Raw genomic sequence first — 17,042 nt, forward strand, 5'->3', positions numbered from 1 at the left:
TGAGCTCGCGTCAAATCGGGCGGGAAGCAGCGAAAAAGGATTAGGGCGCGCGCTGTGGCGGTTCTTAGTCTCACGGTCGCAGGCCCGGGAAGGCGGCACGCCCAGGTCGGTGTAGGGCCAGACGAATGCCCCTGTTTCCACAGCCCACATTCGCGTCTTCTTCCCTCCCCGGTACTCCCCTTCCCGCCCAGGCTGCAGGGCGAGCTGCGCGTTGGTAAGTGCAGCCAGCTTGCCGGCCCGGCCCACGCCGCGCTAACCCGCTGTCTGTAACGGGCCGCGGCGCCCTTCAGGCTGCGGGCTGGGGGCGCAGCCGGCAGGCGGCTCGGGCGGGATTCCGAGAAACGCTGGCAGTCCCTCCTGGCTGTGGCGGTCGAGCCTTGGAGTCTTGCACTCTTCGCCCCCTTTGCTTCAGGCCGGAAGCTTGCGCTCCCAGGGTCTTCACCGGGCTCTGCGTTCTGATGAAACTTTTTTTCTTTTCTTTTCTTTATTAATGGGGCCTGTGATACGAGTATTTTATAGTGTCGTTGCTGTAGTTACGTGTGAAAAATTTCTGAAAGTACTGCTTTCATCTCCTACAATGAATGCAGGTCGCAAAATGAGTTGTAGACATCCGCTTTCCGTCCACTCACCTTCTTAAAATCACCCACGGTGTGTCGGCAGTGACTTAGACTAAATCTCTCGCCCTCATATAGATATGTTATCGTCCTAGGGTGTTCAAGTTATACTTATTTTGTGTTCGGCTACTTCTAAGGCCCCTGTGTCAGGCTTTGATGGTTTTTTTTGGTTAAGGCCCTTAGGTCCAGAATCGGTGACAAACCTCGGAAATTGCTAGTAGTAGTAGCCAGTCTCCACATCCCGACTCAACCCTCCAGCTCTCACCCACAACCCCTAACTTGTGTTGAAAAGTGAAAATGTTATAAGTTACACATGAAGCTAAATCTACCGTTAGAATACACATTTTTTTGGGTAATGATGAATTTGTGCTGATTCATTCCACTGTAATTTGTTTCCCTCTTGAGTACTTTGCAAATTAGATGTAACCAGCATCTTTAAAAAGTGTCTGTGATTTTGACCATCTTGCTTAATTAGGAAGAAAACTCTTTTTAGGGGGAACTGAGGACTTCATGAAGCACCAAATATTTACTGGCGGGAAGGATAGTTAAGTACTGTTGCAGCATAGTGTCTGAGAGTGTGGGGTTTATAAAAGGCTCTTTGAGTTGTAATGTAGTTTTTTAATGTCCCCCATCGTGAAGAATATTATAGTCTTGTTGGGAAGTAAAACTTAATGTGCGTTTAGTTTTATGATACATAGTTCAAATTTTTATTTAATATTCAAGAAAAGTTAATTGAGTGTATGAAGGGGCTGGGGATATTTGGATTATAGAGATTTAATCTGCCAGTCAGGATTTGCAACATTTAATTGAATCTCTTTCAAAACCAGGGACACTTCACTAACACAAATAGGCACATATAGGATAATGTACTAACGGTGCTTTCTTTCAAACTAGTATTTCTATTGAAACCGTCATTTTCTGCCTTGATAAACAGTGATGACTGGTAAGCAGGAATGCAAAGTAAGCAGCTCTAAGAACTTCCCCGTTTCACTGTCTTCTGACTAGACCCTCACAGCAGAAAGCTCTTTTTCCCCTTTTCTAGATTTTTTTTTCTTTTTCTAATTGTTTTCTTTCTTTACCTTTTAAAATTTGCTGTTTAGGTTTACTTTTTAAACAACAAGAAAGTCTGTTTTTTCCACCGTCTTTTCAAACAAACTGTTTTATACCTGCTTCATTCAAACTTGCCAGTTTGAGGAAGGTCTGTCTTTTCGCCAACCTTTCTTTCATCCTCTGTTGTTTTTAGCCAAGCTGTGTCATATCTATGCTTATTCAAGGACTTACCAACTTGATTGATATATTGTGGCTCTTGTATAATTAATTGTATGATTATTTGGACTCCTGATGAATTTAAGGCTGGTATTACTTAGCTATGGAATTTATGTTAGATTAACTAATTGAGATTGTACTCTAGTCAGCTAGATGATTATTTAAAATTTTGTAACTGTTATTTTTTGAGTTTGTGCCAGACTTTGTGCTGGCAGTTTAATGCTTATTACGTGTGTAAATTGTGGATAAGACAACGAGAAGTTAGGGAACAAGTCTAAGGTCACAAAGCAGACATGGGAATCAGACTCCTATTACCTGTTTTCTGTCTTTCTCTTGCATTAGGTTATGGAGGATCTGCAAGCAGCGCCACTAATTACTTCTTTCTGATTTCAGCCATTAAATATAAATCTTTCCCCATAATTTTCAGAAAGGGCCTTCTCAAAATTCTTGGGTTACCTTAATGTTATCCCTAAGAGTTAAAAACAGACTTACCTGTATTTTTTAAGGTGAAGGCAGTGGAAACATGAAATGGTTATAACTTAAATATTTGTTAGTGCTTTCAAGTCTTAACTATTGATTGAATGCCACATACCATGTCTAAAAGGATAGTACTTCCGCCTCTTTTTCTATTTGTTAAAAAATTGGAATATGTGAAGCTGACTGAAAATTATAAATGAAATTTGTGTAAATCTTAGTAGTGATGAATGATATTATAGAATTTTCTTACTCTGTTCTCTTCTGCTCAGTTCCTGCAGTCAAGATCTAGAATGTAGATTGCTCTGTCAGCCAAGTTAAGCAGGAGCGAAATGTAACTCAATTTTTTAAAAAACAATTTTTTCATGATTATAAAATTAATGGAGATTAATGTAGTTTTACATATGGTCTTTTTTCTTAACAAGATAAAATAACATATTTTCATATCATTAAATAGTCCTTAAAAATATTTCTTTAAAAAACTATTTCCTGGATCCAGTGTGATTATATATTTATTTATTTTACTGTTGTTGAACATTTAGTTTTTTTCCACAGTGTAAAAGCTTCGTGATAAACACTCGGGCACGTAAATCTTTGTCCTTATTTCTGATTGTTTTCTTAAGATTAAGTTTTGAAAATGAAGTAGATCATATGGTGTGAACATTTCTTACTGTACAATTTCAACAATGTATACTTTTTTTATATTCTTTTCATGGATAGTGATATTCTTGAGGATCAAGGGCTGGGAAGTTGCAGTGCTCTAGCTGACACCTCCCCTCTGAGTTGCTTACCTGCGGTGACCATGGTTACTCAATTTCTCAAGAAAAGGAGGAACAAAAACCTTAGAAATTCTCTTGAAGGAATAGATGCAAGTAATGCAATTTACTAAATTATTAAGGAGCTCAGTTATTGAAACCCAGTCTAAACTTTATAATTTCACATGATAATACTTTTTCCATTTAACAATTTAATAAGCTTTTGTTTTAATAATTTAATAAACTTTTTTACCTGTAGGAAAAAAAATTTGTATGTTATAAGCATCTTTTTATAAAATTGTTTTAACATGCATTTGTAGGCACTAAATTATGTTTTATATCAATATGCCCTCCACCTTACTTTCTTTGCTATTAAATGAAGAATTCTATGCACATTCTATGCAAATATGCATTTAGTTATGATAACACTGTTATAAAATTATCGTACATCTCTGAAAGTGGAGATCCAAATCCTAAGGGTGGTATTTTGAGAAAATTATTAATTAAGAATTCTTCCAGACTACTGTCTGAAAGGATTTTTGTCACTTGCCGTGTTCAACAACACAAACAAGGAAATGCATGTTTGAAATAAGTACAAAATTTAAAAAATAAATAAATACATAAGTCTTAAAATATCAGTTTGTGATATTTAAAAAAATTTAAAACTACTTTATGTAGTACTTTAGTAGAGTTATAGCAAAAGGAAAAGTAATACTTAGTGATAACACTGCTTTGAAGCTGTTAAAAGATAGATGCAGTAGGTGATGTGTTTCTTTCATTTGACTTTGTAAATGAAATAATTTAGAATGTACTAGGTGTACATTGTATACATACAATGTACACATGTACATTGTACATATACTTGTCATTTATATGAGATCAGAGAAAAGTCTGTTGATTGTTAATACTGTAGTGCTGTTTAAACTAGCCATTTATGAATGTGTTTTGTGTGCAAGTGGGTATATGTAAATGAGAGATTGACTTTACTTTCTGTTTTCACTTAAGTCAAACAGTATCTAGAAAAAGGTGTAGGAATGGAGATTAGCAGAATCTAGTTCAGAGCCTGCTACTCTGTATGATCTTTATGTCTTTAATCTTCATGCCTGTTTCATTCTCACCCAAATAGATGACAGTACCTACCCTTTCTGTCAAAAATGACTATTTTGAGGTTTAGGTCATATTACAGATGTAAAATAATATATTTTACAACAGATAAGAGGTTTTAATTTTTACTAACCCTTTTCTTCAGTTCTCTGTTTCTGCAGCTATACTGCTGCTATATAGAATTGACACCACTGAAATTCATTTCTTTCATATCATTTTCTATCCAGCCTTGACCTTTTCAATTCACAGTCAGTCAGTCTTCCTTTTTTATTGGTTTCTTCTTCCTCTTCGAAGTATTAGCAGTATTAACTCCTACTATTTAACAGGTTCTGGTAGAAAATGGCATTTGTGTTAAGTGTCTGCATGTAATAACTTAGGGGTGTATATGGGTATATACTATACTGTATATCCTGAGTAATTCATAGTACAAAACATTCTGCAAACAACTTAATTGATGCTGCATTTATACTTGCTAATTCATTTAAATAATTCTAACTCCTGAAAGTACACTTTGTCTTGATTTCAGTTTACTTAATGACTATCATCTCATTACAACACCTCTGCCAATTATACTAGGCCCATTTGCCAGTGTTGTGGTGGTTGAATTTTAGTTAAGAAAATAAAGTAACTTACTGAATGAGTACACCTGAGAGCCTTGGATGTAGCTTAATTTTTGAGGTTAATAATGTCAACAGATAAAAAACATCTATAAAGTACAGATCTGTGTCTTGAAGATAAGATGTCACTCAACTATGGCCTCATAAAATCATGCTTGGAGATTTTAACATGCCTTATTTTAATAAATTTCATGTGTTGATGGTATTTTATTCTAGGTCCATCTTTTAAGCATACAACTCAACTTGGTTTATTCAATTTGAGAGTATCTTTTAAGAGGTGAGTTAATCTATGTTCATTATAATTGCTGATAGATTTAGACTTGTTTTTAACATTTATTTCTATTTATCAGTTCAGTTCAGTTGCTCAGTTGTGTCCAACTCTTTGCGACCCCATGGACTGCAGCACGCCAGGCCTCCCTGTCCATCACCAACTCCTGGAGCTTACTCAAACTCATGTCCATTGAGTTGATTATGCCATCCAACCATCTCATCCTTTGTCATCCCCTTCTCCTGCCTTTAATCTTTCCAGCATTAGGGTCTTTTCAAATGAGTCAGTTCTTCGTATCAGGGGGCCAAAGTACTGGAGTTTCAGCTTCAGCATCAGTCCTTCCAATGAATATTCAGGACTGATTTCCTTTAGGATGGACTGGTTGGATCTCCATGCAGTCCAAGGGACTCTGCAACACCACAGTTCAAAAGCATCAATTCTTCTGTGCTCAGCTTTCTTTATAGTCCCAACTCTCACATCCATACATGACTACTATAAAAACCATAGCTTTGACTAGACAGACCTTTGTTGGCAAAGTAATGTCTCTGCTGTTTAATAAGCTGTCTAGTATGGTGATTGCTTTTCTTCGAAGGAGCAAGCGTCTTTTAATTTCATGGCTGCAATCACCATCTGCAGTGATTTTGGAGCCCCCAGAAATAAAGTCTGTTGCTGTTTTCACTGTTTCCCCATCTGTTTGCCATGATGTGATGGGACCAAATGCCATGATCTTAGTTTTCTGAATGTTGAGTTTTAAGCCAGCTCTTGCACTCTCCTCTTTCACTTTCATCAAGAGGCACTTTAATTCCTCTTCTCTTTCTGACATAAGGATGGTGTCATCTGCATATCTGAGGTTATTGATATTTCTCCAGGCAATCTTGATTCCAGCTTGTGCTTCATCCAGTCCAGCATTTCTCATGATGTACTCTGCATATAAGTTAAACAAGCAGGGTGACAATATATAGCCTTGATGTACTTCTTTCCCAATTTGGAACCAGTCTGTTGTTACATGTGCAGTTCTAACTGTTGCTTCCTGACCTGCATACAGATTTCTCAAGAGGCAGATCAGGTGGTCTGGTATTCCCATCTCTTTAAGAATTTTCCACAGTTTGTTGTGATCCACACAGTCAAAGGTCTTGGCGTAGTCAATAAAGCAGAAGTAGATGCTTTTCTGGAACTCTCCTGCTGTTTTGATGATCCAATGGATGTTGGCAATTTGATCTCTGGTTCCTCTGCCTTTTCTAAAGCCAGCTTGAACATCTGGAAGTTCACAGTTCATGTACTGTTGAAGCCTGGCTTGGAGAATTTTGAGCATTACTTTGCTAGTGTGTGAGATGAGTGCAATCGTGTGGTAGTTTGAGCATTCTTTGGCATTGCCTTTCTTTGGGATTGGAATGAAAACTGACCTTTTCTGGTCCTGTGCCCACTGCTGAGTTTTCCAAATTTGCTGGCATACTGAGTGCAGCACTTTCACAGCCCTGTTCCTTTTGTGCCTTCTTTTGGAGTGTTTTGTTGATTCTGTGTTTTTCTCAGCAAATTTGAAAATCAGTTGTTACATTTCTGTCATTTTGGTGTTTGTCTTCAGTATTTTTATTAAGGATCTAATTTATGTTCTTTTTGATGTATAGTTCTGTGAGCTTTGACAAACATTAGTCGCATGACCATTGTTATCACTTGTTACTATGGTGTTGCCTTTTCCATTGTTGTCGTTCAGTTGCTAAGTTGTGTCTGATTCTTTGCAACCCCACGGACTACAGCACACAAGGCCTTCCTGTCCTCCACTGTCTCCTGGAGTTTGCTCAAGTTCATGTCCATGAAGTCGGTGATGCCTTTTCCATAATGCCATGTAACTGGAATTATACAGTCTTTGTCTAACTTTTACCTAGCATGCTACATTTGCTATTTGTTTCAGTCTATTTGGGCTATTATGACAAAATAGCATAAACTGGTTGGTTCATACATGACAGAAATTTATTTGAAAACTGAAAAGTCCATAGTCAAGGTGATGGCAGATTTTGTGGGTGTCTAATAAGGACATTCTGTCAGATCTCTCCACTATGACCCATCCGTCTTGGGTGGCCCCACACGGCATGGCTTAGTTTCACTGAGATAGACAAGGCTGTGGTCCGTGTGATCAGATTAGCTAGCTTTCTGTAATTTTAGCTTCAGTGTATCTGCCCTCTGATGCCCTCTTGCAACACCTATGGTCTTACTTGGGTTTCACTTACCTTGGACGTGGGGTATCTCTTCATGGCCGCTCCAGCAAAGTGCAGCCGTTGCTCCTTACCTTGGACAAGGGATATGTACTCAGGATGACCCCTCCTGACCTTGAATGTGGAGTGACTCCTCTCGGCCCTCCTGTGCCCACGCAGCCGCTGCTCCTTGAACCTGGGGTAGCTCCTCTCGCCACCACCCCTAACCTCGGGCGCGGGCTAGCTCCTCTGGTCCGCTGCCCCGGCCTCCGGCCTAGGGTAGCTCCTCTTGGCCGCTGCCCCTGGCCTCCGGCCCAAAATCACTGCTGATGTTGATTGCAGCCATGAAATTAAAAGGCGCTTACTCCTTGGAAAGAAGGTTATGACCAACCTAGATAGCATATTTAAAAGCAGAGACATTACTTTGCCAACAAAGGTCCGTCTTGTCAAGGCTATGGTTTTTCCAGTGGTCATGTATGGATGTGAGAGTTGGACGGTGAAGAAAGCTGAGCGCCGAAGAATTGATGCTTTTGAACTGTGGTGTTGGAGAAGACTCTTGAGAGTCCCTTGGACTGTAAGGAGATCCAACCAGTCCATCCTAAAGGAAATCAGTCCTGGTTGTTCATTGGAAGGACTGATGTTGAAGCTGAAACTCTAATACTTTGGCCACCTGATGTGAAGAGTTGACTCATTGGAAAAGACCCTAATGCTGGGAAGGGTTGGGGGCAGGAGGAGAAGGGGATGACAGGATGAGATGGTTGGATGGCATCATCGACTCAATGGACATGGGTTTGGGTAAGCTCTGGGAGTTGGTGATGGTCAGGGAGGCCTGGCGTGCTGCGATTCATGGGGTCGCAAAGAGTCGGACACGACTGAGCAACTGAACTGAACTGAATAAGGACATGCTTCCTGGTCTTGGATGACAGTCTTTTTATAGTAACCTCTCGTGGCAGAAGGGACAAGTAGCTGTGTGGAAGCATCTCCATTGTTTATTTCTTTTGTTATTGGGTTGTAAGTTCTTTTTTTTTTAATAATATCTTTTCAGAATTCTGACTTTATTTATTTTGGTCATGCTCTGTGGCATATAGGATCTTAGTACCCCAACCACAGATCTAAGCCCCCTTCAATAGAAGTGGGGAGTCTGAACCACTGGGCCACCAGGAAATTTCCATGAGGGCTTCATTCTCATAATCTAAGCACATCACAGAGGCCCCACCTCCCAATATCATCATATTGGGTATTAGGATTTCAACATTCAAATTTTCTGAGGGATAGTATCTGTAGCAGTATTCATCTTTGTTATTGCATCTATTAGTAGTGTATTTTTTAATACTGAATAATATTTCATTGTAATGATGTAGTATAATTTGTCCATTCATGAAGGACATGTGGGTTGTTTCTGATTTTTGGTGATTATGAAACAAGCTGCTGTAAATGTTCACATACAGATTTTTAATGAGTGTAAGTTTTCATTTTTCTTGAGTAAATACCTAGTAATGCTGGGTTGCATGGTGAGTGTATATTTAACTTTGTAAGAAAGTGCTAAACTTCTTCCTAATAAACTGCTAAACTGTTTTTTAAAGTGGTTGTGCTGTTTTGCTTTCCAACCAGCAATGTATGAGAATTCCAGTACTTGGAATTATCAGTTGTTTTTTTATTTTAGCTATGACTTTAATTTTACATTTCTCTAATGTCTTGTCATTTTGCATATCTTTTGGTGAAATGTCTATTCAGCTCATTTACTCCTTTTAAAATTAGTTTGTTTTCCTATTGAATTTTTTAAAAGATTTTTTTCTTTTTTGGTGTGGACAATTTTTAATTAATTTTTATTGAATTTGTTGCATATTGCTTTTGTTTTATGTTTTGTTTTTTTGGCTGTGAGTCATGTGAGATCTTAGCTCCCCCACCAGGGCTCAAAGCCACACTCTCTGCATTGGAAGGTGAAGTATTAACCACTGGACTGCCAGGGAAGTCCCCCTATTGAATTTTAAAATTCTTTTTGTAGTCTAAATATGTCTTTTGTCAGTTATGTATTTCTCCCAGTCTGTGGCTTGTCTTTTGTGTTTGGCTTGTCTTTATACTTTTAGCAGTGTCTTTCATAGAGCAGAATTTTAAAATTTTGGTGACTCTCAATTTATTAGTTTCTTTCTTTTATGAATTCTGTATGCTTCTAGTGTTGTATCTGAGGAAACTTTTAAGAAACGAAGATCACAAAGATTATTCTCCTAACTTTCCTTCCCCTTACAAAAATGAAATATAATTGACATATAACATTTTAGTTTCAGTTGTGCAGCATAATAATTTGATAGTTTGTATTATTGCAGAACTCATCACAATTAAGCCCAGTTGACGTCCATCACCACACTTTGTTACAAAATTTTGTATTTCTTATGATGAGAACTTTTAATACCTATTCTCTTCAGTTCAGTTCAGTCGCTCAATCATGTCCGACTCTTTGCGACCCCATGAATCGCAGCACGCCAGGCCTCCCTGTCCGTCACCAACTCCCGGAGTTTACCCAAACTCATGTCCATTGAGTCGGTGATGCCATCCAGCCATCTCATCCTCTGTCATCCCCTCTTCTGCCCCCAATCCTTCCCAGCATCCGAGTCTTTTCCAATGAGTCAGCTCTTCACATTAAGTGGCCAAGTATGTTCAGCTTCAACATCAGTCCTTCCAGTGAACACCCACGACTGATCTTTAGGATGGACTGGTTGGATCTCCTTGCAGTCCAAGGGACTCTCAAGAGTCTTCTCCAGCACCACAGTTCAAGAGCATCAATTCTTTGGCGCTCAGCTTTCTTCACCGTCCAACTGTCACATCCATACATGACTACTGGAAAAACCATAGCCTTGACTAGATGGACCTTTGTTGGCAAAGTAATGTCTCTGCTTTTTAATATGCTATCTAGGTTGGTCATAACTTTCCTTCCAAGGAGTAAGCGTCTTTTAATTTCATGGCTGCAATCACCATCTGCAGTGATTTTGGAGCCCAAAAAATAAAGTCAGCCACTGTTTCCACTGTTTCCCCATCTATTTCCCATGAAGTGATGGGACTGGATGCCATGATGTTAGTTTTCTGAATGTTGAGCTTTAAGCCAACTTTTTCCCTCTCCTCTTTGACTTTCATCAAGAGGCTTTTTAGTTCCTCTACTCTCTTAGCAACTTTTAAATATGCAATGTAGTATTTTAACTACAGTGACCGTACTGTACATTACATTTCCATGACTTACTGATTTTATAACTGGAGGTTTCGACCTTGTGACCCCTTTCATCTGTTTCGCCCACCCCTGACCTCTGGCAGCTGTCAATCTGTTCTCTGTTATATATGAGCTTTTTTTTTTTCTCCTACCGTTTTTAGTTTTCACATTTAGATCTGTGGTTCACTTAGAGTTAATTTTTGTATATGGTATGAGGTACTGGTTGCGGTTTATGTTTTTGAGTATGGAGATATCTTACCTCTCTGAGGATATTAATGATAGTTTTTTTTGAAGTTTTTTGTGTTCTTTCATAGTCATTTTATTCTAATTTTTTAAACATTTAATATTCTTCATTTAAAAACAAACTTCTCCAGGTATAAATTCTCCTCTTGGTTGTGTGTGCTCATGTGGCTCATGGTGGTAATTTTCCTCAAATATAGTTTTGGCTTGAGAGCTCATGCTGGATAGAGGTTTTTCCCATGTGTGTTTTTCCTTTGGTGTGTTTGTGGAGTTGCTTCAACCTGCCCTCTGACCGGCATAGGTCTAGATCAGCTATGTCCTTAGAGACTTGGGTATGTACTTTACTGAATAGCCTGGTTCTGGACCATGTTGTATTCTATACAAGTTATACCCTCTCTATATCTATTCTTAGATTATCTCTGTTCTCTCCATAGGCCATAGGTAGGTGCTGAGTAGAACATTTCTTGGCACAATTCTGGCAAGTAGTCTGTTGTGCCCTGTAATTGGCATACTGGGCCTTTAGAGCCTTGGAGCTTTAGCCTGCAAGTCCCCTTCTCCTGGCGGCTTTAGTGCCCACTTAAAACTCTAAAGTGAAAGTTGCTCAGTCATGTCCAACTCTTTGTAACCCCATGGACTATACAGTCCATTGAATTCTCCAGGCTAGAATACTGGAGTGGGTAGCTGTTCCCTTCTCCAGGGGATCTTCTGAACCCAGGGATCGAACCCAGGTTTCCCACATTGCAGGTGGGTTCTTTACCAGCTGAGCCACCAGGAAAGCCCAAGAATACTGGAGTGAGTAGCCTATCCCTTCTTCAGGGCATCTTCCTGAGTTCCTGGCCCACAAGATTTTACTCTTTGTTATTGACTGTAGCTATGTATTTAAAGTTTTATCTTGTTTCTTGTATATCTTTCTAGATAGAGGTCCTGTATGTACGAAGTCAAGAAGAATATGCTTATTGTCCTTTCTTTTGTACACAAAAGTTAGCATACTATGTTTTGTTTTTCTTAGCAACAAGTTAGAGAATATTTCCATTTGATAAATCAGAGGGCTTGTGTAGAGATTGTTGGTTTCTTTGTTAAAGAGACATGCTGATTTGACTCTACATGGTTTATTTTTATCAGAATGGGCATGGACCTCTCTGACCTCTCCTGCCTATTTTCACATATAATTTAAAATGTATCTGTACTCTTAATTATTTTCATCAAAGGAAAGATTCATCAGTTTGGTAGTTATGACCTTAATTCTTCCTCCTAAAATGTTATTCTTGTATTTCTCATAATAACTGTAACTCTTCTTTAAATTTTAACCATTTGTTGAATTAGTAATGTGACTACTTGTTTAGGGTCACAGAGCTTGTAAGTAAAAGAAATTTGGCACCAGACTTGTACACTGAACCTCTGGATTGTATATTGGTTTCCTTTTTTTATTTCATTTTATTTTTAGCACAATAAAGGGTTTTTACTTTTAAATGACTATCACTATATCAAATAATAACATGTTAACAAATTCTTGAATTCTGTCATCTAGTAATTTTGATTAAAAAATGGTAAACGTAGCCCAAACAATTTTACTAGCATTCATTGTTTTTTTAGCCAGAAAGGACTGTTTTAAGGCTAGATGCTGCTTAGTAAAGGTTACAAATAACTACTTAATTATTTTTTTCATAGATGAAGCCCCTGACCTTCAGAAAGCTTTAGGGGAAAAAAATTAATCCCCCTTTTTAAGTTAAAAATTAAAAAAAACTATACCTATAAAAAAAGTCAGTGTGTGTGTATATGTATAGACACATATTTGTCGCTTGAGCTAAAAGATGTAGGAAACCAGACAATATATGCCTATTAAATTTCTGAGAAATGCAAGGTTAAAAAAAATGAAACATTTGGATAAGCTCTAAGTTTTTACAAGAAAGCTAGATTTACTATTTTCTGAAAACAAGAGGACCTACTGTATAATATACAGAAATAATTTAATGCCTTTTCACAAGAATATATCTTGAGCTAGTCCATGGAACAGGACTTCTTCCCTGGTCCATTTATGCAGTAGTTTTTATGGATCTGCCAGATGTTGCGGACAAAGGCCAAGAGGTTATCTGGGACTTCATCCCTGTTTTGCCAGAAGTAGACCTGAAGGATAGTCATCCCTGGGTCTCCTTTTCCATCTCACTGCTACAGCTGCCATGGCATCCAGAGCTCTGGCTTGTTTGACTTTGAGCCCTTCTCCCTCTGTAGGTGGTCAGTTTCAATTTCAGCTGCTTTGGCCTGCTTTCGCCTGTGGTTGCTTGTGAACCACCGACATCGTCTCCTATCCTTTAATTTTCACAATAGCCCTCTGAAGGAAGTATATAGGTGAGGAAGCAAGCTAAGGGAGAGTGTCTGAGTTTCTTCTGGTCACTTGCTTTTGTTTATTTTGTTCCAAACCTCATGTTTTTATTGTATACTACCTCCACTCTACTCTGATTGATAATAGGAACCTTCAAAACCATACCATCAAACTCTTGGACTTACGAAAGTAGGTCAGTGATTGTGCAGCTTCCTCTTATAACCCTTACTGTTTTTTGTCTTAGCTCTCAGGCCATTTCTGAGCAATAGAGGTTACAAGTACTCCACTGAAAAACCAGTTCTAAATCCTGTCATCAAATCCTGTGCTCCTGTTGCAAATGGTAAGTTTGCTTATGGGCATATTAAAACTTTTGTAAATTCGAAGTCTTCCTCTGTTGAAGGAAGCAATTTAATCTGTGAGAAACACTTAGTCTTTTTAGTGTTTTGCTACTTTTTTTATTATACTGAGAAAATCAGAAGTATATTTACATGATATGACTGTTGAGAATCATTTAGATAAATAAGATGCTTTACATCAGCTAAGAATCTGTTACTTGTTATAATTTTACCTGATTATTATATTAATATAATAACTACTAATTATTGTATGTATTGCGTAGGTCTAACATTGTGCTTTACAAATGTTAATCATGTAATGCTCACAACAACCCCATTAGGTAGGAGGTGGTATTGACATTTTATAGATGAAAAAACTAGGTTAGAAGAGGTTAAGAAATTTATGCTAGGTTGTAGAGCTTATAATTTGACGGAGCTAGCCTTCAAACCTTTGTATATCTGTCTCAAATTTTTTGCTTTTCTCATTATACCATCTGATTACTTGTGGCATTTGAATTTTTGCCATGTAGAAAGTCAAAGAATTACAGACATGCTGGAGAGAAAGTCTAAAGGTTTGGCTACTCCAGTTTGTGCATTGTAGCGAATTATAGAAACTCTATTTAGATGTACTGAATTACCATAATTTTTTTGTTTGTTTTCAGGTAATAGATGCCTAATATTTCCTTTATGTGAAAGAAATGAGTGTAACTAGTATTGCATTAAGAGTTGAAACCTGGCTTTTAGCTACATGGCATGTTAAAGTGCCTTTAACGTGGCTAGAAGCTTGTATTAACTGGATCCAAGAAGAAAATGGTAATGTTAATCTGAGTCAGGCACAAATGAATAAACAAGTGTTTGAGCAGTGGCTCCTTACCGATCTGAGAGATTTGGAGCATCATCTTTTACCTAGTGGCATTTTAGAAGCTCCGAAAGGAGAACTGAATGGATTTTTTGCTCTGCAGATTAATTCATTGGTTGATGTAAGTCAGCCTGCTTATGCCCAGATACAAAAGTTGAGAGGAAAGAATACAACCAATGACCTAATTACAGCTGAAACACAAGTAACCCCCAAACCTTGGGAAGCAAAGCCTTCACGAATGTTGATGCTACAGCTAACTGATGGAATTGTACAAATACAAGGAATGGAATATCAGTCTATTCCAGCTCTGCATAGTGATCTTCCTCCAGGTACAAAAATTTTGATTTACGGAAATATTTCTTTCCGTCTTGGTGTTCTCTTATTGAAACCAGAAAATGTGAAAGTGTTGGGAGGAGAAGTCGATGCTCTTTTAGAGGAATATGCCCAAGAAAAAGTTCTTGCAAGATTAATTGGGGAACCTGATCCTATAGTTTCAGTCATACCAAATAATTCTAACCAAAGCATCCCCAGAATTACTGATGTTCTAGATCCTGCGTTAGGACCTTCTGATGAAGAACTCTTGGCAAGTCTTGATGAAAATGATGAGCCTGTAGCAAATAATAGTACCTCTTTGGAAAGAAGTTGTTTCATAGGTAATTCCTCAAATGCTGTTCCCAGCAGACAGTCAGATTGTGAACCAGAACTTGTTATTTCTCCAAGGCCAAAGGAGAAACCACGAAACCAATCTATGCTTTTTACTGATGAGGAATTAGATGACTTTTCTTTTGAGGAGGCCTTGCTTTTAGAAGAAGCTGTCCAGAAAGAACAAATGGAGACCAAAGAATTACAACTATTGACTTTGAACAGAACTACAGATGAAAGTATGGAGAGGTTTTCACATAGATCTAATACTCTAAATAGTTTTTCTTTTATTTGCAAAAATGGAAACAATAATTGGAGTGAAAAAAATTTATCTGAGCAAATGACCAGTGAAGACAAATCTCTTAGTTGTCCATCTACTAGAGACCAAAACAGTAGTAGTCTTTCAGTTAAGCATAATGTACCCCTACCCCATGATTTTACAAATAAAGACAAGAACTCAGAGACATATGAAATAAAACAAATTAGCAGTTCAGATGGACATTCCTTAAATAATAAAATGTTCAGTGGAGAGCTGGTCAGTAATCTACCAAAAAGGAGTTCAGATGTTTCTAATGAAAATGAGCACCATTTACAGACTTGTTCTTTACGATTATCAGAGAATAGCACTGGACTTTCTATCACCATGGATTTGTATTCGCCACCCTTTATCTATTTGTCTGTTCTAATGGCCAGCAAACCAAAGGAGGTTACAACAGTGAAAGTCAAAGCATTTATTGTAACCTTAACTGGAAATCTCTCAAGTTCTGGTGGCATTTGGAGTGTAAGAGCAAAAATTTCTGATGGTACTGCATATCTAGATGTAGACTTTGTAGATGAAATACTTACTAGTCTGATAGGGTTTTCAGTATCAGAAATGAAACAGTTAAAAAAGGATCCTTGTAAATACCAAAAGTTCCTGGAAGGTTTGCAGAAATGTCAGAGAGATCTAATAGATTTGTGCTGTCTGATGACTATTTCATTTAATCCCTCCTTGTCTAAGGCAATGGTACTGGCATTACAAGATGTTAATATGGACCACCTTGAGAGCCTAAAGAGGAGATTAAAGAAATAATTCACTGAAATAGTATTAAAAAACAATTCAAATAAGCAAGGAAATATTTAGAATTAAATTTGTCCTTTTACTTTCACAACTTTTTGAAAAGGAAGTTTCATAACTGATTTCAGTTTAATTTTAAAATGCTTGATCATGATTGTGTGTTTAAGTTTTTTTAATAAAGTTTTTTATAGTAAGTGTTTGCTGGATGAATTTGATGACCCACTATTGTTGAGAAATTTTGTTTTCCACTTGTTATTTCACATAAGGTGACTGGTAAAGTATTGCATTGTTGTTTACTGATGAGTCATACTGTTGAAAGAAAGTTAACAATTATAAATAGGTAGTTGAGTACTTCTAATTTGTACCCCAAAAGATTTGTTTGTAATGTTTTTCTTAGGAAAAAATGTAAATCCAGTGGTTTAGAATGTTAGACTTTCAGATGTTAATTGTTTTGCTGGTTTTTATTTTGCTGATTGTAAATATTTTGTCTGGTATATTTAAGGCAATTATTATCTTAACTAGATACCATTTCAAAGATTATATTGAATAGTTAAAAACTTGATTTTCAAGGATAATCTATTAAGATCCAGTTAACTTTTTTGGGAATTAAAATAACATGTATATCTATGTCTTTAGTAGTTATCTGCTTTCTGAATTAGTTTTACATGTAAGTCTTCCTTTAGTTTTGTTGGAAGTGCTGATTTCTTTTTCAAGGGAGGCTGTTTCCCACTTTCCCATTTTGCTGTTAAAAAGTCACGTTTGAAAGTTATTTTTATTATTTTTTAAAAATGTAAATTAAAGTATCTTGAATTTTAAAACATTAAACAATAAAATGAACGCATGCTATTTTTAAAGTAATGTAATAGGAAATATCTGGAAGTAAGATAAATACATATATAAAAATATGATATGGATATAGCAGAAAAATATTCTAAAAATCTTTTGTCATTATTGGTTGAAGGATGATTGTCAGAGTTCAAGGCACAATCCAGATTTTGCTGCTATATCCTCTGATAATAACCACTTCCATGTCCTTGCATAGCTTTTTTGCTACAAGAGGTCTAAATGGATGCTATTATCTTTCATTATCTTCTTTCTAAGTG

The 17,042-nt window shown here is 37.3% G+C and overlaps 1 protein-coding gene across 10 annotated transcripts; it reads left to right on the forward strand.

The window, feature by feature from the left end:
• The first annotated feature begins 7 nt into the window (after nt 1-7).
• On the forward strand, nt 8-16,130 carry RMI1 (RecQ mediated genome instability 1). 10 transcript variants are annotated; one of them, XM_081521152.1, is made up of 5 exons: nt 8-214; nt 3,075-3,226; nt 5,047-5,107; nt 13,291-13,386; nt 14,044-16,130. In XM_081521152.1, the coding sequence occupies exon 5, from the start codon at nt 14,080-14,082 to the stop codon at nt 15,952-15,954; it is 1,875 nt and encodes a 624-aa protein (XP_081377278.1). In that variant the 5' UTR covers nt 8-214; nt 3,075-3,226; nt 5,047-5,107; nt 13,291-13,386; nt 14,044-14,079; the 3' UTR covers nt 15,955-16,130. The 10 variants fall into 10 exon arrangements, with proteins under 10 accessions (XP_081377278.1, XP_081377253.1, XP_081377287.1 ...); XM_081521127.1 differs by having other exon boundaries at nt 8-105; XM_081521145.1 differs by lacking the exon at nt 8-214 and adding an exon at nt 352-648.
• Nucleotides 16,131-17,042: the final 912 nt, after the last annotated feature.

Source organism: Giraffa tippelskirchi, chromosome 1, assembly GCF_054371585.1.
Source record: "Giraffa tippelskirchi isolate mGirTip1 chromosome 1, T2T-mGirTip1v1.2.pri, whole genome shotgun sequence".
Taxonomy (NCBI): domain Eukaryota; kingdom Metazoa; phylum Chordata; class Mammalia; order Artiodactyla; family Giraffidae; genus Giraffa; species Giraffa tippelskirchi.